Source organism: Phaseolus vulgaris, chromosome 7 (assembly GCF_051622355.1).
Source record: "Phaseolus vulgaris cultivar YP4 chromosome 7, ASM5162235v1, whole genome shotgun sequence".
NCBI lineage: Eukaryota > Viridiplantae > Streptophyta > Magnoliopsida > Fabales > Fabaceae > Phaseolus > Phaseolus vulgaris.
In genome coordinates, this window is record NC_143504.1 from 45,708,814 (window position 1) to 45,731,291 (window position 22,478).

Genomic DNA, 22,478 nt, shown 5'->3' on the forward strand with positions numbered 1-22,478 from the left:
TATTTCTAAAATATTTCTAGAACATACTTTTCATAACACATTTTATGAATTTTAGATTTAGCATTTTCAGGTACCTTGTATTTACTAGTAGAGAGAAAAAGAAAACAATAGAGAAAAGGCACATGAATTTCTACAACACTACAAGAAAGACACATCTTATCCTTAAAAAAAAAAAAACACCGAAAAAGGGTGTGACTGCCCTTCTACTCCTCCCAAATCAAATGCCTAAAAAAGAAAAATATACATGAAGCAACCTAGAAAAAGATGAGTCTTTTTTTTTCATTACGAAAATAGTAATCCGATTTTATTTATTAATATTTTAATTACAAAATTTAATCAGATGGTGAATTTTCTTTTTAAATTAAACGAAATCTCATCATTTTAGTTTTATTTTTATAAATATAAATTTAGTCTTAATCGTATTTACAATTGGTCTGACATTTGTCTTAGCATAATGTAGTGGTAGATTATGCCATAACTCCAAAAATGAATAAGGGGTGAAATATAATGGTAGATGAATTATGATAACACTTATAGATTAATGATAAAACTTAATAGAGTTGGTACATTATTTATCTGATATAAAAATCCTAATAATAGCATATGTTAAAAATGTAATTAAGCCAAACAAAAATTAACAACATTTTTAACACATAAAAGTTCCTTAATACCCTTAATATATTAATATATCTGAGCAAATATTCTAATAACATATGAATAATGATACATTAATCACCCATATTTTTTTATACAATCCATTACAACTTTTAAATTATTATTTTAATATTTTTTTATATTATTTAATTTTAAAAATTATTCTTTATTATATATATTTATTTTTAAACCAACTCATAATAAGTCACCAGAATTGTTAGATACAACTTTTTAAGGTTTTTCAAACTATATTTTCCTCTAACAATACAGGCAAACTCGTCCACACTGTAGAATTCGTCTTCAACAGAGAAATTGCAGAAAGAGTGGAACTTTAAGCTTTGTGTGTGAGTGGTGAGAGGCAGTAACCGAAGAAAGTGAAGATGGCGCTGTGGATGGAAAAGGGTTCGGAGCCCTTAACAGAAAGCGAGAAGGCTGACCTTGAAGCCATTGCTGCACTCAAAGAGTCTGCTGCTTTTGAATTCAAGGTATATTAATGTTTTGGGAATACTAAAAAAAAAATCTTTTTCACTTTTTGGCTTTTGATTTCACTTCACCCTTCAAATTCAGGAAAAGGGTAACCAATATGTGAAGATGGGTAAGAAGCATTACACTGATGCCATTGATTGCTACACAAGGGCAATTGATCAGAAGGCCTTGAGTGACTCTGAGACCTCTATTCTTTTTTCAAATCGAGCCCATGTGAATTTGCTGCTAGGAAATCTTAGACGTGCTCTCATAGATTCTCAAGATGCCCTCAAGTTGTGCCCTTCAAATATAAAGGTATTTGTGTTGAATGTTTGTGGTTGGTTGGTTGTTTCTTTGTAATTGTAATTGCTTGGTTTGATGTCTCTAAGTGCTGCTAACTGTGATTAGGCAATTTATAGAGCTGCCAAAGCTTCCCTTTCACTAAATATGTTGGCTGAAGCAAGAGAGTACTGCCTGAAGGGTCTTCAGTTTGACCCCAATAATGAGGATTTGAAGAAGCTTGACAGACAGATTGGTCTGAAGATATCAGAGAAGGAAAAGCATGAGGCTCAAGTCTCGAAGGCTGCTGCAGAGACAAAGGTATCGAATTTGAACTTTGAACTGTTTTCTTATGTGTTTGATATCTGTTTTGGATGTATGGAGGTCACTGTCTTTGTTTATTAAACAAAAAACATGCAGGAACTTGTGTCTGCAATAGAATATAGAGGCTTGAAGATCGGAAAGGCAATGTATCGAGAACTTACTGGATTAAGGAAACCTGTGTTGGATAAAAGCAATATCCTTCATTGGCCTGTTGTTCTTCTGTATGCAGAGGTTATGTCTAGTGACTTCATTGAGGATTTCTGCGAGACTGACATGTTTTCTGTTCACCTTGATATGATATCCTTTTCTGAGAATTATTTTATAACAAGCAATTTTTATGAATATGAATGTGTTGCATGCACCCTTAGCTATCAAACATATTTGCAGAAGATCAGCCTTTGTCATGGGATGTTGAAAACAACTACAAACGTGAATTTATTGAATTATACTATGAGGTAAGCTGTTGTTTAAATTATTTTGTTGTTTGACTTTTTCTGTTTTCGTGAATGTAAATCGTAATGTTGAATTTCACACGGGGCAAGGACATATCAGTATATAGTATACATCAACTGGAAACAGTTCATCTGTATCTTATCTTACTTGAGGATGGGGTATTGCAGGGCATGCAATGATTTATGGAGTCAGCAGTTGGGGACTTTGGGCATACAAAATTTGTGGTTATTTACATAAATACTCAAGTTTGTATTCTTGATCTAAACGGAACAAATGTGGCTTCAGTTTGCACATATAGATCTCAAAATTTATCAACTGGTTTGAACGGTGATAAAAATTGAATGGGAAATTGTAAATGAAAGTAAAACTTGGCTTTGGATACCACTTAAGTAGATAACTGTAGTTGTCATAATCATAAGCCCAATCTTCAAATCATTTTTCGTGTTACTAACTTGGACTACTAAGATTATATTTACAACTTATTGATGTATTTTGTATCAGATGTTTGACAATTTCAAAGCATCTTTTTTCTCACCTTTATCTTTGTTTCATCAGGCTGGTTCTGGACTTTGTCTATCAAAGGAAAAACTTCTCGGTTGTCTATTAGAAGGAACTGCAGCTTTTCACAGTGATGGTGTTGGTGATGAAGAGAAAGACGCAGATGAGGATTATAAGCAACAAAAGGGTATGTTACTTCTAAAGTACTTTTCCACCGTTGCTATTGATTTTTGGGTCTGACTCGTTTCTCCTTCTCAAGTGATTTATAATGTGTGAAGTATTGCAATCTAAATATGAAGAAAGCATGTATTGCTCTAATTTATGGTGAACCATTTTTCTGATGTATGATTCGAACTTGTCTAATCCTTATAATTAGCCTCAGAAGGTGTTTGGTTTGGATAATAAAGAAGTATCTCGGAACTTTCTCAGTTCAAACTGGTTTTGTAATATTTGATACTTGGCTTGTCTTAAATTTGGTTAATCCCTTTCTCTAAAATACACATAAATTATAGAAAAAAAGCAAAAATGAAGAAACTTTCATTTAAAATAAATTTAGTTTAATACCAATGTTATAATGGATATTTTTTAAATAGTCTCTGAAAAATTGATCAAATAAGAACAGATTTCAAATCTCAAGTGATTGCAATACAGCCGCATCACACATAGCAAGGCAAAATGTCTACATACGATACAAGCCCTTTAGGATTGAAGTGTGGATAATGCACGGACCTATCTACCTTGTGCTAAAATTCAACCTTTTGTTAGAAGAATGAGGAATGAGGACAACAAAAATCATCAGAGTGATTGGTCATGAAGGCTTATATGTTTTCTAAAATGGATATCTCAAACCATATTAATGTTAAGTAATTATTAATAGCATTTTTCTGAAAAATGAAGCTGTGCTTGTACAAGTATAAGAAAGTTTTAACCATTTGATTACATGGTTTTTGTTTGTTTTTTTCAAAATGTAACATGCGAGACAAACATCAGGAACAATTGAAATTTTGATGTGATCTTGTATGTTCACAGGTTCCCCAAAATGGATCAAAGTGAATGAAAGGAGGACACTCCACGATGTTCTCAAAGAGCCTAATTTCATCATTCCTGGGATCCCAGGTAAAATGCAGTGCACCAAAATGTAGTGGCTTATTTATCATTGGTTTTGTTTACACTTTCCTGACTGTGATGTATTTGCAGTCTTCTATGTTCTTTCGAAGCGATCCAGCTTTTACAGCAAGTTTAAAGCTGGAAAGTGGGCTCCTCCAAGTGCATGAAGGAAGAGGAAAGAAGCATGGTTTAAAGTTAAATGCCTCAAATTGCAAGTCTTGAAGATTGCTTGTAGTTCTTCCAACTGTTTTGACTTCCTTTTAAACTAGAGTTACCTTCTAATTATTGCAGTTTTTTTGGTGAGTGAAAGATGTTAGCAAGGTCTAGTGTAGTGACCAATGATATATAGTACTAGAATACGAGGAACCTCCCTTGAATGAGTCCAATTCTTTTCTCTTGTAACCTAGTCAACAAAGTATAATGTTATGTAGGTTGTATTTTTTTGGTACACATGTATAATTTGATAAGTTTTGTTATAGACTTTGATCAAGTTCTTGGTGCATAATAGTTTTCAATATGCAGAATTGACTTTTTTCACTTTTTCACACCATGACTGGCTATAATTGGCTTGTTCTTGGTTTCCACTTGATTTCTTAATATACCTCATTGGTACAATCATTTGCACTTTAGATCTTCCTTATGATTCTTCTTTGTGCAGTGAATAAATTTATAGCAAGGGAAAATGAGTATACTAGGGACTAATTTAGCAGCAAAGAGATGATGGATTATATGTAGTAGTTATTCAGGTCAGAATAATTTATTATTGTAAAATATAAACTATTAGATTTTATTCGCATAACTAAAAATTGAAAAATAAGAGTACATAAATAATGTGATCACTGAGTTTTTATTTTAACCATTATATATATTATATATGTAATTAATCAAATTTGTTTATAGGCTAGGTTTCAGAAAAGATTTAATGCACTTCTTGTGCGCATGATTGGGAAAGAAGCAAAAAAGTATAACAGGAGTAGACTTTCTTTGTTAATTTATCTTTTGGAATTTAAAAATTTCGAAACTTTGTAAATATTTGGCTTTCGGAAGTAAACTTTTAAATTTTTATTTATAAATTTTGTACTTTAGGGCCTTCTAAACTAAGAAGGCTTAGACAATGACACTGTAAAGGATGTTTCTTCCTGCACCCCCAACAAATTTTACCATGCACTTCATTAATTTTGGAAAAAACTGTTTTATCCATTTTAAAAATGATTTATGGGTCATTTTTTTTTGGAATGTTTCTGAAAAATATATTTTCTGGAATTTATAAAATATGTTTCCTAAATACGTTTCCCATAGTAAACTTTTCATGACATATTATATACATTTCAGAATGTGTTGTCCAAAATAAATTTTCTTTTAAAAAAAACCATTCCTGAATGAGACGAATTAAATGAACTTTTTGATTATTTTACCTTATTGATAGGATACATTTGTTGTCCAGAATAAATTTTCTTTAGCAAAAAGATTTCCAAAATAAGACGAATTAAATAAGACATTTGGTCATTTCACCTAATTGATAGGATACATTGGAAAAAGAAAGAAACATCCCATTATAAATCGAGATGTATATATCTTGACACAATCATATAGATTTATGGAATAAATCAAAAAATAATAAATATTTAAAACTAATAATTGTACCTAAACAACAACTAAACTAAAATTAAGAATGGGATGAATTATTCCCAACAATGTATTAAGAATAATGTATAAATAGACGATTAGCCCAAAAGTATTTATTACTAATATTATTGTTCATTTTTAGTGTATTAGTTGTGATCTTTAAGACTTTCAGACACACTTTATTTGAGACTGAGCTGGTGAAGAAAACCAAAGACTTTCAGGGTTTTTTTACCACCATGGATTTTATTTTTCTTTTCATCAAAATGGGGGGTTTTTTTTAAAAATTTATAAATTTGGGTAAGTTCATATGAAGAAGTCGTGTCAACTTGACACTATTTTGACCACGTCAACCTGAAGTCGTGTTAAGTTGATACGATTTCTGTCACGTCATAAATTTTTTTCTTTTTAAAAAAAAAATATTATTTTTAAATAAATAAATAAATAAATTATTAATTATTTAATTATAGTTGAAATTAATTAAAATTGAATAATATTTAAAATTAATTTGATAAATATTTTTTTAAGGGTGTTAGTTTTAAGCGACAAAATATTGGTAATCGTGTATGGATCATGTTTGACGGTAATGTAATATATTAATTTGGTTATTTGATTAATAAAAAATATGAAGAAAATTGTTATTGCATTTGGAAATAAATAGAGAAATGAGAATTGTTATTGTATTTGGAAAATAAATAGAGAATTGTTGTTGTGGATTTGGAAAATAAATACCTTAATAAGTAATGGTTTTATAAAACACATAATGATGAGAAGAGATTAATTATAACTAGACAAATTAGTAAAATTCATTACAAGATATTAAAAATAAAAAGTTGAACTATTGGAAGTAAATTATTTATGGGAAGACGTGCCACAATGTGGTCTTCGTATTTGTCGCCGAGGTTTTCATGGAAGGTGATGATCAGACGGAGGTAGAGGTGGAAGAGGATCATCAGCGGTATGTTGTCATCATCCTTATTGGCTTCATTATGAGATCCTGGTGAAAGCATTATGGGTCGATACTGCATGAATGGTGTTTTATTTCCCTTCACTGCACATGAATGAAGACTGAAGGAAGAATCTGCCAACACGTGACCCTTTGCATGTGAAAGGAATGAATTAGTGCATTGATTAAAGTTGGTGAGACTCCATACATTTTCTTTCAATACATGTATTAATTGGTGCGGTTGATGCAGAGAAATTGTGAAATTTTACAAAATTATAGTAATAAAATATGTTGTTTTCAATTCCATTCATGCACAAATATTTAGGTACATAAATCATGTTATTTTTCAATTAATTTTTTATTTTCCAAAGATATTAAAAGTTTAAAAAAAAAAAATAAAGTTTTTGGAACATCATGTTGGCTTGTGCACGTCAACTATTTATTTTCTTTCAATACATGTCAATAATTGGTCCAGAGAAATTTGTTACAAATTTTACAAAATTATAGTAAGAAAATATTTTGTTTTCGGTTTCATCCATGCTCTTCCCAATTAATTTTTTATTTTCTAAAGATATTAAAAGTTAAAAAATAGTTTTTGGCACATCATGATAGGTTGTGCAATTCAACTCTTGATTTTGAAATGACATAAATGTATATTCAATTCAACATTGCACACCTATTCTAGAAAATCATATAGGAAAAATGAATTCCAAACTAAGCATAGTTTGAAATATATACATTGCACTACTAGGTAACATTCTATACATTCTTCCATACACTGCTACTAGAGTGTCTCCAGATGTATTACATATGTCATATAGCATCCAATTTCAACAAATAGAGGAACAACAATATTATCAACATTACAATCTCCAGATGTTGCTTCGGAAAAAGATGGTTTAACCTCAGTGTATTACATACGCCATATAGCATCCAATTTCAACAAGAGGTTTAAAAATGTTGAGTTAAAGCGAAAACTAATCAACATGGGTAAACATTTTTTAACTTCAATCACACACTTCAAACAAATTCACAACCTTTTCCATTAATACGTTTTTTAAATTGTCACAGGTTATGAAATGAAGCAACCAACTCTACAAGCAAAGTTATCGGTTATGCGAGCAAAATTTCCACAAACATTCTCTTAGAATGATCAAATACCATAGGAAAAATGGACACATGCCTATGATGGGGCAAGAGGTACGGGCACATGACAACAAATCTTGTTGAAAATATCAACTCCATTTTGAGAGGGGTTCGATCCTTACCGATTTAATTCCTAGAAAATATAGTCGCTCTGCAACAAAAGAATGAAGCGTAATCTGTTGTGTCATGTGCAAAGATATGGCTGAAAAAGACGTGGAAGACATGCTGACAACCAAACTTCAACGCTACCCAATGACATAGTTAAATTAAATGAATGATGGTGTGATTGTGGGGAGTTTCAAGCTATACGTGTGCCTTGTCCACACTTAATTGTTGTTTGTTCATTTGGTCATATTTACAGCTAACGACATTTGTGGCCCCAGTGTATAGTCTCCACAATATTTTCAAAGCTTATGAGGTCCAATTTAATCCAATTCGAAATCAGGATTATTGGTTTACTTATACGAGACAAAATTTGTTACTTGACTCAATGATGCATCAACATCAATCAGGAAAACCTAGCACTCAACGTATCCGTAACGAAATGGATGATTCAATTCCAAATAAGCCAAAAAATGTTCATATTGTAGAATCGAAGGTCACAATATAAGCAATTGTTTGCACAAACAAGATTAATAATAAAATTCAATCTCAACTTTGATTATTAATTTCCTCATTTTCTTTACCTATGTATTTATGTCTCATTTATTTTATTCAACTAACAACCTAAATTAACAACAACAAATATTCCTCCATAAAAAAATTATTTATCAAATTAATTTCAAGTATTACATAACTTACTACTCAATTTTAATTATAATTAAATAATTAATAATATATATTTATTTAAAAATAAGAAATTTTGAAGTAAAAAAAAAAATTATGATGTAGACAAAGTCGTGTTAACTTGTCTCGACTTCAGGTTAAGATGACAAAGTTTGGCACAACTTACCCAAATTTATAATTTTTTAAAAAACAACTCCACTTTGATAAAAAAAAAAAAAAAACTCAGTAAAAAACCCGACTTTCAGACACTCTAAGATTAATCAAGAAGAAATAACAAACATGATAACATACATTTGAATGTTATTCCGTATCAACATTTGGCATAGTTAAAACTCAAAGCGACGGCAAAAAGAATTCTGATGATAGCTTGTTTTCATGCCATCTGACATGGGAAGATAACGTTCATGTTATTATAAAAGGCATGCACACATGCATGTACATCTTTATGAAGTCTACACAGTCACAATTGATTTTACTTCATCTCATGATCACTCATGCATTGCAAGCACACAACGAAGACATCCTCCTTCATGCATGAGGTCAAATGCCTTATTGATCTCAGCAAGAGGCAAGCTGTGGGTGACGTACTCATCAACCTTGATTTCCTGCAAAATGATCACGTGAAGCTTATATGTTTTGTCCATAAAACTAATCATGCATTTTCACTTTCATACACATTCAAGCTTAATGCAAACACTAGTTCAAAAGCTTTACCTTCTTCATGTACTTCTCCACAAGCCAAGGCACTTGTGATCGGCTCTTGAAGCCACCAAATGCTGTTCCTTTCCATACTCGCCCAGTCACCAACTGGAAAGGTCGAGTACATATTTCCTGACCTGAAGCTGCAACCCCCACAATAACTGACATCCCCCAACCCTGCAATTTTTCAACAAATATATATATATATATAAGTATGCATGCATGCATGTTTTGGTGTTCATGTGAGCAAATTGGTTAAAAGTCATGATGTAATGAAAATTCAACAGAGTGAGTTGTAATGTTGTTTCATATTTCAACTGTTAAAAGTAGAAAGAGAAACAATCTTTTTTAATTTTTGTTCCTTAAACTTAACAATTCCATGTTTTAGTAACCATATACAAACAACTTTTGTTATGTATTAGTTTCTGTTATCTATGTTTATGTAACTTTGTTAGATGTTTTAAGAGTGTCCCTAATTTGAATTTGATAATGTAAAACTGTCAGAAATTTTCTGATAGTTGTTAAATTAAAATGGTTTCACAGTGCTGACAATGCGTGTCAGAAACATCTTCACTTTTAGATTTCTGATAACAACTCTAAAACAAACTTTGATGGTTAAACAACTATCAGAAGAATCTATGAAGGTTTTACAATATCAATTTTAATTTTATACATGTTTTAATACTTTTAGTTTACTTCGTTAACTCTAGATGTTCTAACATCATATGAACTAAATACAGTTCTGACAAACGGTAAGAGCCAAAAGATAAAAAAAATGCTTGAATAAGGACTAACTGTAAATTTCTGTGATTAAAGACTATTTATTTTTACATCCATAATGGTATAATGCATGAGGAATTGAGCCAAAAAAAATGAGGTAGCACTAGCAGGCAAGCAGAAGACTGACCTTATGGCAGCATTCCAAAGCAGCTCTCATCACAGAGACATTTCCAATACACTCAAAACTATAATCAACTCCACCATCTGTGAGATCAGCTATGACCTGCTGAATTGGTTTCTCGTGTTCTTTTGGATTAAGAAATTCGGTGACTCCAAAGTTCTTTGCTGCAAGCGAAGCAAGACAAGTATGTAGAAGAAATAATGAAGGTCTTTTTGTAGAAAACTTAAAACCAACGTGAAAGCAAACAATAACTTAAAGTATCCAATTAGTATCCCACTTGTGAGTGAAATTATTCAAAAATGAAGATAATATAAACGGCTGATAATTCGAAAAGTATTAGTGAATAAATATAATAGAGATACTTGACAGCATTAAAGACACAGTCATGTCAAAATTATGTAGATAAGCTTAAGGTGTACCTCTTTCAAACTTATTGCTATCAATATCTATGCCAATGATCCGTGATGCACCAACAGCTTTTGCACCCTCTGCTACCTGCAAGTGCAAATTTTGAGTCACATTTCATAATGGTGGCCCCTAAGTCCAAGCAAAAGTTGACTACTGTTATTTTAGAAACTCACAGCAAGCCCGACAGTTCCTAGGCCAAAAATGGCAACAATTGACCCATTTTCCACCTTTGCAGTGTTCCAGACAGCTCCAAGACCTAAAATGTCATATAAAACGGACATGGTTAATTTTCAGTTCAACCAACCAAAAGCTAGGAGAGTAACATCACAATACGTATAAAGTGATATTCAAGTTTACTACAAGTATACCTAACTACATAATACAAATAGGAGAAAGTATACCTAACTTAATTAACAGTAAAGAACATAACCATCATTATGAACTTGATCTTTAGTCAAACAAATTGCATTCAAATTATCATTAATAACTTTCTTTTGTAGAAGTATCATATCAATAGTGGGACCCTTAAACTAGATTCCCTCGTTTGTTGCATAATTACTTTTCAACTTACCAACGAGCTCCAATGGTGAAAGCATAACTAGTTATATACCATTTTGCATCCAAATTACTAGCATAGTCTGAAACTAAACATCTGACAAGAGTACATTAATTATCACCCTTGTAGATGAGACCCACATCCCCTTTAAGATACCTAAGTATACATTTTACCACTAGTCAATCTAGTCAATGCTAATTTTCGGAATTAACCATGTACCTACTCTTCATACATGTTGTTTGGATAAGGTTTGATCTAGTCTACATCATTAATGATCTCCACAAAATTGCATATATCAGTCTCCACAAAATACTTAAGTATAGGCTTCACCACTCATTTCCGAAATTAACCATGTACCTACTCATCAGATTGGTTGTTTGGATAAGGTCAGATCTAGTCTACATCATTGCATATATCAGTCTCCTCAATATGCTAGCATGAAGAACACAAACCATGTTGTCAGAATATCCTCCTCTATGTTCTCATGGAGGAAGGCAGTTTCACGTCAAAATACTCCAACTCCATATCTATGGACATCGCAAACAAAAGCAGAACTCTGATGGATGTGTGTTTGACTATGTGTGAAAAGATCTCATTCATTATATTCCACACCTTCTTTATAACTATACTTTTTGGCTGCCACACAATCCTTATACTTGATGGATTCCACATTATATGTTTTAGATCGTTTGACTTCAATATTAGGCTTTTCATGTCATCTAACTTTAGCATTAGATGCTTTGGGCTCAAGTGTCCAACTTTCTTCTTGTAGACTCACTTCCATCCTATCCTTCTTACCTTTAGGTAGCTATACCAAATCCCAAATTTCATTCTTCCAAAAGGGATTGGTATTCATCATGCGTTGTCATAATCCACTTATCATTCTCTACACAAGTGATTACATTACAAAACGAGCATGGTTCAGACGTGGACGAGAGACTAGCAACATGGAGGCACTCATGGTGGAACCTTTTAGGATATACAAGTTTCCTACCTTGTTTCCTTTCATGAGCCCAATACTCATCTTCCCTATCACTCATATTACCCCATCTTCAACATTACATGTGAAACCTTTTAAATCCAATGCAAGTTACCTACCACAACACTCCTATTCCCTAGAACTCACATGAACCACCTTCAACATGTGAAACTTTTGTATCCAATGCACCTAGTGAAATATGAAGTTAGAGCAAAAGTCTCATACCCTGTGATATTGATTAAATACTTAAATCAACCAGCATGAATCAATGCATTTGCGTTTAACAGAAGCTAAAGAAAAGAACAGATCATACAAGTGTAAGTGTTGCATCTGACAAACAATAAGATCACCTTGCAGACTACCCACTTCGTCTTATAGATTATAGATGATAAAATCATAAGTAGAATCAAAGATTATAAGTTCACATGAACTCAAAGAATATTCATAAAGTCTTATAGATTATAGATGATATATAAAATCATAAGAAATCAAAGATTATAAGTTCACATGAACTCAAAGAATATTCATAAAGTTTAAGTATGTGATATAAAGAATGTTTTCACCATCCATCATAAAAAAATCCGCTGAACAAAAACAAAAACAAAAACTTTATTAGTATCTTGTGAGATTTGAGGTAAAGTTACAATAACCGCCAACTCTCCTAACACAATATATATTCAACTCTAGATCAATTGTATGGTGTTCACTTTTATCATTTTTTAGTGTAAAATGTTCTATTACCAAGGAAGATAACTATTGTCAATTATCAAAGAGATTGCATAAAGAAAAGAAGACAAAGTAATGTTACATGAAACATATTTAATGTTCTCAACGTTCAAGCTCGCTAGAAAATAAAAAAGAAAACAATAAAGTAAGTTCAAAGTTGTATAAGGATAAGAAAATATAATGCAAAGTCTACTTTCTCCAAGCCTATATAAAGACATACTTTGAAGAGGAAAAAGAAAAAAAGAATAGTCATTATTTGCAAGTGCTAAAATTTTGCTGAATTTTCTCTATGCCCTAAAAGCTTTGTAAGAATATAGTTTGTGTTCATTCCAACAAATTAGTAGAAAAAGTATAAACTTTGTATACGTCGAAAGACGCTATCCTCTCTAGTGAATATAAAACGTTATCTTTTGATCACAAATACATTATATTTGTCTTAAGTAAGAAGTGACTTGCACAAGAATGCGTGTGAGTCAGAAGTGACTTAGTAAAAGAATAGTTAGATTAGGTTAAGAGTGACATGTACAAGAATATTTAGGTTGAGCCCGAAATGACTTAGTGAAAGAATAATTGGTTGATTTCGAAGTGGCAATGTGAAATGAATACTTGAACATGATAAGCTCGAAGTGGCTAGGAGCCGAAAAAAACTACTAAATTGTACTTTGTAGTTATAGTTTGCTTAATATAACTACATTAAGAATTGGATGTAGTATGTACTATGAGATGGACCAATATAAAAATACTATGTACAACTCTTTATTTCATCTATTTGTAACTTGCATGTTATTTATGTAACTAAATTAGGATGATGTTTTTAAAACTATATATATGAAAATCTAAATTGGTTCGTCTAATCACACTAAACCTATCGTTTGACCAAGAAGTATTATACTATATTTACGAACACAATGAATTTTTTCAAACATAATTCAATCCTCTTTTCTTATCTTATAATTCAATCCTCTTTTCTTATCTAATGTTTTTTCTTGTTTTTCACATAAGGTTCTTATTTAGTTATGGAATGACAAACATTTGACAATGTCCTCATTAGTCCATAGTGATTCTAAATCCTAATAGACCTAATACCCACAAATTTACAAGAATTATCATTGTCCATCAGAACCTCATCACTAGACCCAGATAATCTTCAACAGACGTTGAATCAATCTGATTAGTATGATTAATGGTGGCCAAAAAAATCTTTGCTCCTTCTCTTGAAATAATCTTTCTTTCAATGACTTGATTCTTTGTAGTAATTACATATGTCCCTCGAATTGATTTTGCCTTTCTCTTTCTTCTTGTTCTTCTGCACCTTGGTTCATCACCATTTTCAAGAACTTTGTGTCAAGTTATCTTTCATAGACACATTATTTCACCTCCTCTAGAGTGGTGCAATCTTTACCTTTGCTAAAAGAATTATCATAATTCTCAAACGAAAGGGGGAAACTTACTAGAAGAATCACTACAAGATCATCTTCTTCCATCATTATGTCCCTATCCCTAAGTTTCACATAATTGAGTTCATCTCATTTATGTTTCTTCAATAACAAACCCTCCTTCATACTAAGTTCAAACAGAAGAGCTTCTTTAGCTTTAAAGCAAAAAGAATGGACAATGAGCCTTTTCCTCTTGAATTTTCATAACAGCCTTTTCATATTGTTTTGCCATAGAGGAGTGCCCAAGTGTCCCGTTCTTTCAATAAAGCACGCATATTCATGCACCACAAACTAAAGCTTTTTTTTTTAAACTTCTGAATCTTGATTGTGTTGTTCATCTTCTTGACTTCTCAATATTTTCGTTACTAAGAAAGTAACAAATAAAGACGATTAATTCTGATTAGGAATCAACCATCTATATCTTAAGAACGGATCAAGACCGATGGTCTGATACCAATTTATTGATCAAGAAACTCATGATACCTGTTTATTGATCAAGAAACTCACTAACAAAAACATGTTACTTACTAGATAATCTAGTGAGTATAGAAAACACTAAAAAAAAATACAAAGAGATAAGAGAATACAATAATTCTCTATATTAACGTTTTTGATGAGCACATACCAGATCGAACACAACGATTACAGAATTTTACAGACACACACTCAACCAGAAAAAAAAGAAGCAAATGATAGAAATGATTAACACGAATTAGAGCCACGAGTTAACCCGCTGAGTTTATATGGCAAGAAAGAAGCTCCTCATCATGATCATTGTCCATGGGAAAATAGAACAGCATTATTTACTCGCATTTCATGACTTCTTTACGGTCTATGAACAATGACAAATGATGCAAAGAAGGGATGAACCAACTTCTACGTAGCAAGAAAAAATTCAATACAATTTTCATATTACAAAAGGACATAACATACCAGTTGGAACACCACATCCAAGAAGACAAACTTTCTCCAAAGGAGCTTTGGGATCAATCTTAGCTACACTAACATCATGAACAACAGTGTATTGACTAAATGTGGAGGTTCCCATGAAATGATAGAGGGGTTTTCCATTAACCGAGAAACGACTCTTGCAATCGCTCAGCATGACCCCGACTCCAGTGGCAGATCGAACTTTCCCACACAGATTGGTTTTCCCTGATTTGCAAAACTTGCACTCTCCACACTCAGCCTGGTAACAAGGGATCACATGATCACCAGGCTGAACTTCAGTGACACCTTCTCCAACACTTTCCACAATACTGCACCAAAACATAGTAAACAAAACAGTAAACATCTGTATTTGGAGCAAATTTGCTCTGAAGAAGATACATGAGAAGAAAAAAAGAGACAATTTTTAGTGCTATTTTATCAATATATATTATACCCTGCAGCCTCATGACCGAGTATACATGGAAAAAGACCTTCTGGATCCTGCAAAATCAATATAAGACAAATTCATGAGAGAAAAAAAAAAAACTCCATGCAGCAATCAAACATATCATTGAATTAACCCTAGCAGCGCAAAAACTCACATACATACCGAAAAAAACCATTTCTTTTTCTACATTGCCAACCAAGTTCATACCCAGAAGCAGAAAACACCAATCAAACCAAAAGAGAAAAAAAGTGAGACAAAATGAAAAGAAGGGTACCTTGCCGCTCCACGTGTAAGCATCGGTGTGACAGAGAGCAGTGTAGAGAATTTGGATTCGGACCTCTCCATTCTGCGGCGGAGCCACCTGAACGTCCTCGATGGTCAATGGCTTGTTGGGTTCCCAGGCCACCGCGGCTTCACGATGAAATTAACGGTTTGAATCAATGATTCACGTATGAATAAACAAAATGTAGTGATATCAATAATAACGAGAGAGAGAGAAAGAGAGTGAACAATTAGGAGATGAAAGAATGGAACCTTTGCAGGTAATGACTTGTCCTTGAGTAGCCATGGAGGAGAAGAAGAGGAGTTGAGATTAATTGGATGAAAGAAACAGGCTGAGCTATCGTCACTGACGCCGCCTATGATACGAGGTATCAGATTGTTTGTACGAGGTTGATATAGTCAGATACTGACAGTGGGGCCACTCTGGAATTATTTTTTTACTATTCTTCTATTTTATATATATATATATATATATATGCTGTATTAACCAATATTAAAAAATTCAAATATTTTCAAAAGTAAATTTTAATAACTTTATTAAAAATGAGGTTAAATATTTTTTTTATCAGGTAGTATAAAGCAAAAATGATTTTTTTTTCTTAGACATTCTGGATATTGTTAAGAAAACTACAAATATCTTATAAATATCCAGAATATTTAAAATTTGTATTAGGACGAAAAGTAATTTTATGTAAAAATAAAAGATATATTTAATTTGGTATGTAAGTTCATTTATATGATTTAAAAAATATCAGTTCCGTTAATTGGTTAAATTTATCTAAATTTTAAAATTAAAGAATATAAATATTTTTACTGCTTTATATACTTTATAAAATATAATATATAAAATTTAAGAATTATGTACACTCACCAGACATTACCGAGGCTTGGTTTTATTGACGAGCTAACCGAGTTCTCCACGGTTGTGCAGGTCGACTAACACATTTAATCTCAAATCAAGGTTAGTAAAGCTAAACTGTCATTAAGAATTAGGTAATACGCTCCTAAGTGTAATCCACTTTACTAATTCGACCCAATAAGGTAAGTTTATTAAAATAATATAAATAGCGCACATTCCAATAACAATGTACGTCACTATCACTGTACATCCCCGAGTGCCGAATACTCTCTTTTTTGACCTGAGTGTCGGAGTGTCTTCTGCAAGTACCCCCCTCGTTTGGCATTCACCTGAAACGGAGAGATCGAGACCCAAAGAGTAGCATCGAGACCAGAAAGATCACAACGAAGCTCTGGCAACCTGCCCGAAGGAAAGAAGAAGATGAAGACATTCAATAGTTCTCTAGGTCCCATCTCCCTAGCAGGAACAATTGGCGCCCAACATGGGACCGAGAGAAACTAAGTGAAAAGAGAAAGTAGATGGTCTCAACCAGAAGCATGGAAAGGATGACTGAAGCCGATCAGGCAATGTTGCTGCTGTCTCTATAGAGAGAAATGACCGAGATGAGGAGGAAGACCGAAGAAGCCACCCAAGAAGAACGAATAAGAGATGTAGGCTCTCCGAAGGAAGAATGAAGAGATGAAGAAGAAACTGATGGAGGGAGGACCATCTGCTGGACCGACTAATGTTGTCGGCAGGTCCTACATCTCCCCTCCCAACCTGAGATTGGTGGAGGAGACGAGGGACAAGGTCCCCACCCATGAGATGGATAGTGAATCTTGACTCAACAAGTCGGCCAGGACGACTGTCACAGTGGACTCGGCTCGCCGACACCCCTTTACCAATGTTATCATTGAAGTTCCACTACCGGACAAGTGGAAAGGTTTCAATAGAGATCGGTACGACGAATCTACTAACTCGGGTGAGCATATGAATGTCTACACTACCCACATGAGTCTCTACACCTCAGATGACACAGTCCTATGCCGAGTGTTCCCTACATCTCTGAAGGGAGCAACCCTTAACTGGTTTACCAAGCTCCCACCCAATTCCATTGACAGCTTCGCCACACTTGTGGTGAAGTTTGAGACTCAGTTTGCTACCAGTAGGCCGCATCACCTAACCTCTATCGCCCTGATAGGCATCCTCCAGGAGAAGGAAGAGTCGCTCAAAACCTTCGTCGACAGATTCAGCAAGGTGGACATGAGCATCCAAAACCTTAGCCCGGATATGGCTATGCACCATATGTTGACAGCCCTGCGACCTGGACCATTTGCTGATAATTTGTGTATGCAGCTAGCCACCAACCTGGACGAACTCAGGAAGAGAGTTGTTAAGTTCATGCAGCTGTAGGAACTTAGGGAGTTCCGCAATCAGGCCCGTGCCGAGGCCAGCGGAGAGAAGAGCAAAGATAAAAAGATCGCCAAGGCCGATCTGACAAATGTGGTGACAGACGTAGAGATAACCGAGGAGAGCGGCGAAGCCGGTTCTTGAGATATACCCCCTGACTATAGAGAAGGGAAGAATCCTGGATGAGGCACTCAGTGCCGAGCTAATTCCTCCACCCAGGAAGGTGGCCAGTTCGAACAACGTTGGTCGAAGGAAACAACGTCGGTATCATCAGAACAACAGGCATTCCACTGAGGAATGCCAAACTTTGAAGGACAAGATTGAGGAACTCATTCAAGTTAGACATCTACATCGGTTCGTCAGAGGCGGCCGAGATACAAGGAACTCCCCTTACAGAGATGAGCCCTCTAAGAGAAGACGATCACCTCCGCGAACCAAAGACGACCGAGATCGCAGGGAAGATTGCCGGTCCCGAAGAGATGATCCTCCACGAAGAGATGATCCTCCTCGCGACGCCAATAGAAGGGGCAACCAAAAGTTCATTAATACCATAGCCAGCGGAGGAAGCACATGTGAATGTGGTGTCATTCCGACTAAGGATGACACCCATCACCTTTACAGATAATGATTTCAAGAGGGTGGACTACCAGTAGGACGACCCAATGGTGATATCAATTGATATAGACCGATTCACTATCAAAAAGACGCTCATGGATCAAGGTAACTCAGTAGATATCCTCTACTGGAAGATGTTCAAGGCCATGAGAATACCCAAGGCCGAGATGGTGCCTTACGATGACCATATAGTCGGCTTCTTAGGAGAGAGGGTGGGTACTAAGGGCTACATTGAGCTCTACACCACCTTCGATAAGGAGTAAAGCTGCAAGACTATAAAGATCCAGTATTTGGTAATCGCACCAATACCTTTTATAACATCTTCCTCGGACGACTGTTCATCAACCGGTTGATGACGACCGTATCAACACCTCACTTGGCAATAAAGTTTCCCTCACCTACGAGGGATATTCTCACGGTCCACGTTGACCAGAAGAAGGCAAGGGAATGTTATGCTGAAAGCCTCAGAGTGGAGCCTCTGAGGAACCATTGCTCTCCCAAAAAAAAGTCCTCTCGAATGGACCGCTCGCCCCGAGAGGCTCAACCGATGTCGGTTGGACCAACTGTCGCATTGGTGGATCTTGACCCTCGAGCGACCGAGGATAGGCTGGAAGCTAGGGAAGAGCTGCGAAGAGTGCCCCTTCTGGATGAGGAGCGAAATATCGCTATTGGAATGGCCATGGAGGCAGCCGAGGCCGAGATATTGCATGTCACGCTTAAGAAGAATGTAGACTTGTTTGTGTGGACACCATCTGATATGCTAGGCGTAAGCCCACATATAATTACACATAGGCTATCAGTGTTCAAAGAAGTACGACCGATCGCCCAAAAGAACAAAGATTACAGTGATGAGAAGCGCCTAGTAGCAAAAGCAGAAGCCGAGAAGCTTTTATCGGCCGGATTTATACACGAAGCCCGGTACACGACTTGGTTGGCCAATGTCTTCTTGGTTACCAAGCCGAACGATAACTAGAGGATGTGCGTCGACTACAGAAACCTCAACAGCGTCTGCCCGAAAGACTCCTACCCCCTATCTAACATCAACAGGCTAGTGGATGGGGCGACCGACCATAAGATCCTTACCTTCCTAAACGCTTACTCTAGGTATAACTAGATAAGTATGCACCCCAAGAATAAAGAGAAGACAACCTTTATGATGGTCGATGCCAACTACTATTATGAGGTCATGCCTTTCAGCCTCAAGAACGCAGAGCAACCTACCAACGCCTGATGGACAAGATCTTCCGAGGGTTGATCGGTCGGTGTGTAGAGGTGTACGTGGACGATATCGTCGTGAAGTCCGACTCCTTTGACCAATATGTGGAGGACCTCGAGGAGGTATTCAAAGCCTTAAGGGGGATTAATATGAAGCTCAACCCCGAGAAGTGAACATTCGAAGTTGAGGGAGGGAAGTTGTTAGGTTTTATGTTGACCCATAGAGGGATAGAGGCTAATCTCGACAAATGTCGAGCCATCGTCGATATGAGAAGTCCGAAGAACATCAAGGAGGTACAACAACTCCTAAGGTGCCTGACAATTCTCTCCAAGTTCGTCTCCTAGCTGGCTGAACGAACAAAGCCGATGGTGCAACTACTTCGGAAGGCAGCCAAATTCATCTTGGATGACATATGCGAGGAAATCTTTAACCAACTGAAGGATTTTCTAACATCTTCGTCGGTCAGCCAAAAGGCAAGGGCCAATGAACCCATCCTGGTATATTTGACGGTCTTGGAGGAGGCGATCAGTGTCGTGTTGGTATAGGAAGTCGAAGGCGAAGAACGACCGATATACTTCGTTAGTTGGACGCTCCATGCGGCCGAAACGAAGTACCAGATGATTGAAAAGGTGGCTCTCGCCCTAGTCCTGACAGCAAGACGAATGCGCCATTACTTCCAAAACCATTCCATCACGGTAAGGACCGACTACCCCATCTTTAAAATTTTATCTAAACCGATATTGCAGGACGAATGATAGGATGGTCGGTCGAGCTTTCCAAATTCGACATCTGGTATCAACCGAGAGGGGCCATCAAATCCAGTGCCTGGTCGACTTCTCGGCAGAGCTCACTTCGCTGCCACACTTGTCGACCGGATGGACACTCTATGTGGATGGCTCCTCCAACAAGACAACATGTGGAGCAAGAATCGTCCTAGAAGGACCGGGCGACCTCCTCCTGGAGCAAGTGCTCCAGTTCGGATTCAAGGTAACCAACAACCAGGTCGAGTACGAGGCCTTGCTCACTGGGTTAAACTTAGCCTACGACATGGAAGCACATGAGGTTATGTACAAAAGCGACTCTCGGGTTATGGTTGGTCAGATCAAGGGAGAGTTCAAGGTGAAAGAACCTCTCCTACAACGATACTATCACGCTGCCCGAAACAACATCGCCCGTTTCCACAAGGCACTTGTGGAACACATACCGAGGCAAGAAAATAAAATGGTCGACGCCTTATTTCGGCTATCGGTTACGAAGAAGAAGAGCCACCAATGATCAGTCATACAAATATGACTAAGACACCCCAGCGTGCCAGAAGCAGAATGCCTAGCAACAACCGAAACCAAAACCGATAGCTAGATGACCCCAATCACCAGTACCTCGAGCACGACATATGCAAGCCAGAAGAAGAAAATACAATGAAACAACAGTGTGCTCTGTACACCATGATAAATGAAAATCTATACTGAAGAGGCTACTCAGCCCCCTCTGCTGAAGTGCATTACCAACGACCAAGTCGAGTATGTCCTTACCGAGATACACGAGGGAGTGTGCGGTAAGCATTCGGGGGCACGAACCTTGGCTGCTAAGGTCCTCAGAGCGGGCTACTATTGGTCGACCGTCCAAGGAGACTGTGCTGAGTACGTGAAGAAATGCGCCAAATGCGAAGAGTTCGACCCCCTCCATCATGTTAAACCATAAATGTTACACAGCCTCATCTCCCCATGGTCGTTCGCTATCTGGGGAATGGACATCATCGACCCCTTCGCACCAGGAAAGGGGTAAACCAAGTTCCTCCTTCTTAGAGTCGACTACTTTACGAAATGGATCGAGGCCGAACCATTCGCATCCATCTCGGCCAAGAATGTTTAAAACTTTGTGTGGCGAAGCATCGTGTGTCGAGTATGTCCTTACCGAGATACACGAGGGAGTGTGCGGTAACCATTCGGGGGCACGAACCTTGGCTGCTAAGGTCCTCAGAGCGGGCTACTATTGGTCGACCGTCCAAGGAGACTGTGCTGAGTACGTGAAGAAATGCGCCAAATGCGAAGAGTTCGACCCCCTCCATCATGTTAAACCATAAATGTTACACAGCCTCATCTCCCCATGGTCGTTCGCTATCTGGGGAATGGACATCATCGACCCCTTCGCACCAGGAAAGGGGTAAACCAAGTTCCTCCTTCTTAGAGTCGACTACTTTACGAAATGGATCGAGGCCGAACCATTCGCATCCATCTCGGCCAAGAATGTTTAAAACTTTGTGTGGCGAAGCATCGTGTGTCGGATCGGCATACCGAACGCGATGATAACTGATAATGGTCGACAATTCATTTACCAAGGATTGCAGTCCTTCTACGCCGACCTTGGCACAAATCAATCACAGCTTCGATTGAGCATCCACAAACCAACGGACAAGTCGAGGCAGCAAACAAAGTCATTCTGAACAAGCTGAAGAAACGCCTCGGCAAGGCGAATGGTCGATGGATAAAAGAAGTGATAGAAGTCCTATGGGCATACAGATGCATCCCCCAGACAACCACACAAGAAACACCATACAACCTAACATATGGCACCGAGGCAATGATCCCGGTCGGGGTGGGCGAACCCACCATCCGAAGGCAAATGTTCAACCTCACCCTAAATGAGGAGAGCCTAGCGGTCAACCTCGATTTGGTAAGCGAGCTTCGTGACAAGAGCAAGATCCGAGAGATCGCATGCAAACTTCGAGCGTCAAGACGCTACAACACCAAAGT

General features: G+C 36.4%; 3 protein-coding genes across 4 annotated transcripts; 2 read left to right on the top strand and 1 right to left on the bottom strand.

The window, feature by feature from the left end:
• The first annotated feature begins 856 nt into the window (after window positions 1–856).
• Window positions 857–4,270, top strand: TPR2 (Tetratricopeptide repeat (TPR)-like superfamily protein). 2 transcript variants are annotated; one of them, XM_068635739.2, is made up of 8 exons: window positions 857–1,139; window positions 1,222–1,434; window positions 1,528–1,719; window positions 1,819–2,019; window positions 2,100–2,177; window positions 2,731–2,860; window positions 3,703–3,789; window positions 3,871–4,270. In XM_068635739.2, exons 1-8 carry the CDS (start codon window positions 1,035–1,037, stop codon window positions 3,945–3,947), a joined length of 1,083 nt encoding a protein of 360 aa, XP_068491840.1. In that variant the 5' UTR covers window positions 857–1,034; the 3' UTR covers window positions 3,948–4,270. The 2 variants fall into 2 exon arrangements, 1 of the variants encoding a protein (XP_068491840.1); XR_016523486.1 differs by lacking the exons at window positions 3,703–3,789; window positions 3,871–4,270 and adding an exon at window positions 2,343–2,420 and having other exon boundaries at window positions 2,731–2,851.
• Window positions 4,271–8,562: 4,292 nt separating this feature from the next.
• On the bottom strand, window positions 8,563–16,029 carry LOC137828135 (alcohol dehydrogenase class-3). Its single transcript, XM_068634585.1, has 9 exons — window positions 15,899–16,029; window positions 15,639–15,775; window positions 15,371–15,417; window positions 14,920–15,245; window positions 10,463–10,545; window positions 10,301–10,376; window positions 9,888–10,045; window positions 8,996–9,157; window positions 8,563–8,886 (listed from the first exon to the last, which is right to left on the bottom strand). The coding sequence occupies exons 1-9, from the start codon at window positions 15,930–15,932 to the stop codon at window positions 8,770–8,772; spliced, it is 1,140 nt and encodes a 379-aa protein (XP_068490686.1). The 5' UTR covers window positions 15,933–16,029; the 3' UTR covers window positions 8,563–8,769.
• Window positions 16,030–17,495: 1,466 nt separating this feature from the next.
• On the top strand, window positions 17,496–17,897 carry LOC137829318 (uncharacterized). Its single transcript, XM_068636124.2, has one exon. The coding sequence runs from the start codon at window positions 17,496–17,498 to the stop codon at window positions 17,895–17,897; it is 402 nt and encodes a 133-aa protein (XP_068492225.1).
• Window positions 17,898–22,478: the final 4,581 nt, after the last annotated feature.

Excerpts from the sequence above, each read along its gene's own strand:
- TPR2 (XM_068635739.2), top strand. The coding sequence starts at position 1,035 with ATGGCGCTGTGGATGGAAAAGGGTTCGGAGCCCTTAACAGAAAGCGAG. Across the intron at positions 1,435-1,527 it reads TGTGCCCTTCAAATATAAAG|GCAATTTATAGAGCTGCCAA; the intron begins GTATTTGTGTTG and ends AACTGTGATTAG. Across the intron at positions 2,020-2,099 it reads TTTCTGTTCACCTTGATATG|ATATTTGCAGAAGATCAGCC; the intron begins ATATCCTTTTCT and ends TAGCTATCAAAC.
- LOC137828135 (XM_068634585.1), bottom strand. The coding sequence starts at position 15,932 with ATGGCTACTCAAGGACAAGTCATTACCTGCAAAG. Across the intron at positions 15,776-15,898 it reads ACAAGTCATTACCTGCAAAG|CCGCGGTGGCCTGGGAACCC; the intron begins GTTCCATTCTTT and ends TTCATCGTGAAG. Across the intron at positions 15,418-15,638 it reads CTTACACGTGGAGCGGCAAG|GATCCAGAAGGTCTTTTTCC; the intron begins GTACCCTTCTTT and ends TTGATTTTGCAG.
- LOC137829318 (XM_068636124.2), top strand. The coding sequence starts at position 17,496 with ATGAGTCTCTACACCTCAGATGACACAGTCCTATGCCGAGTGTTCCCT.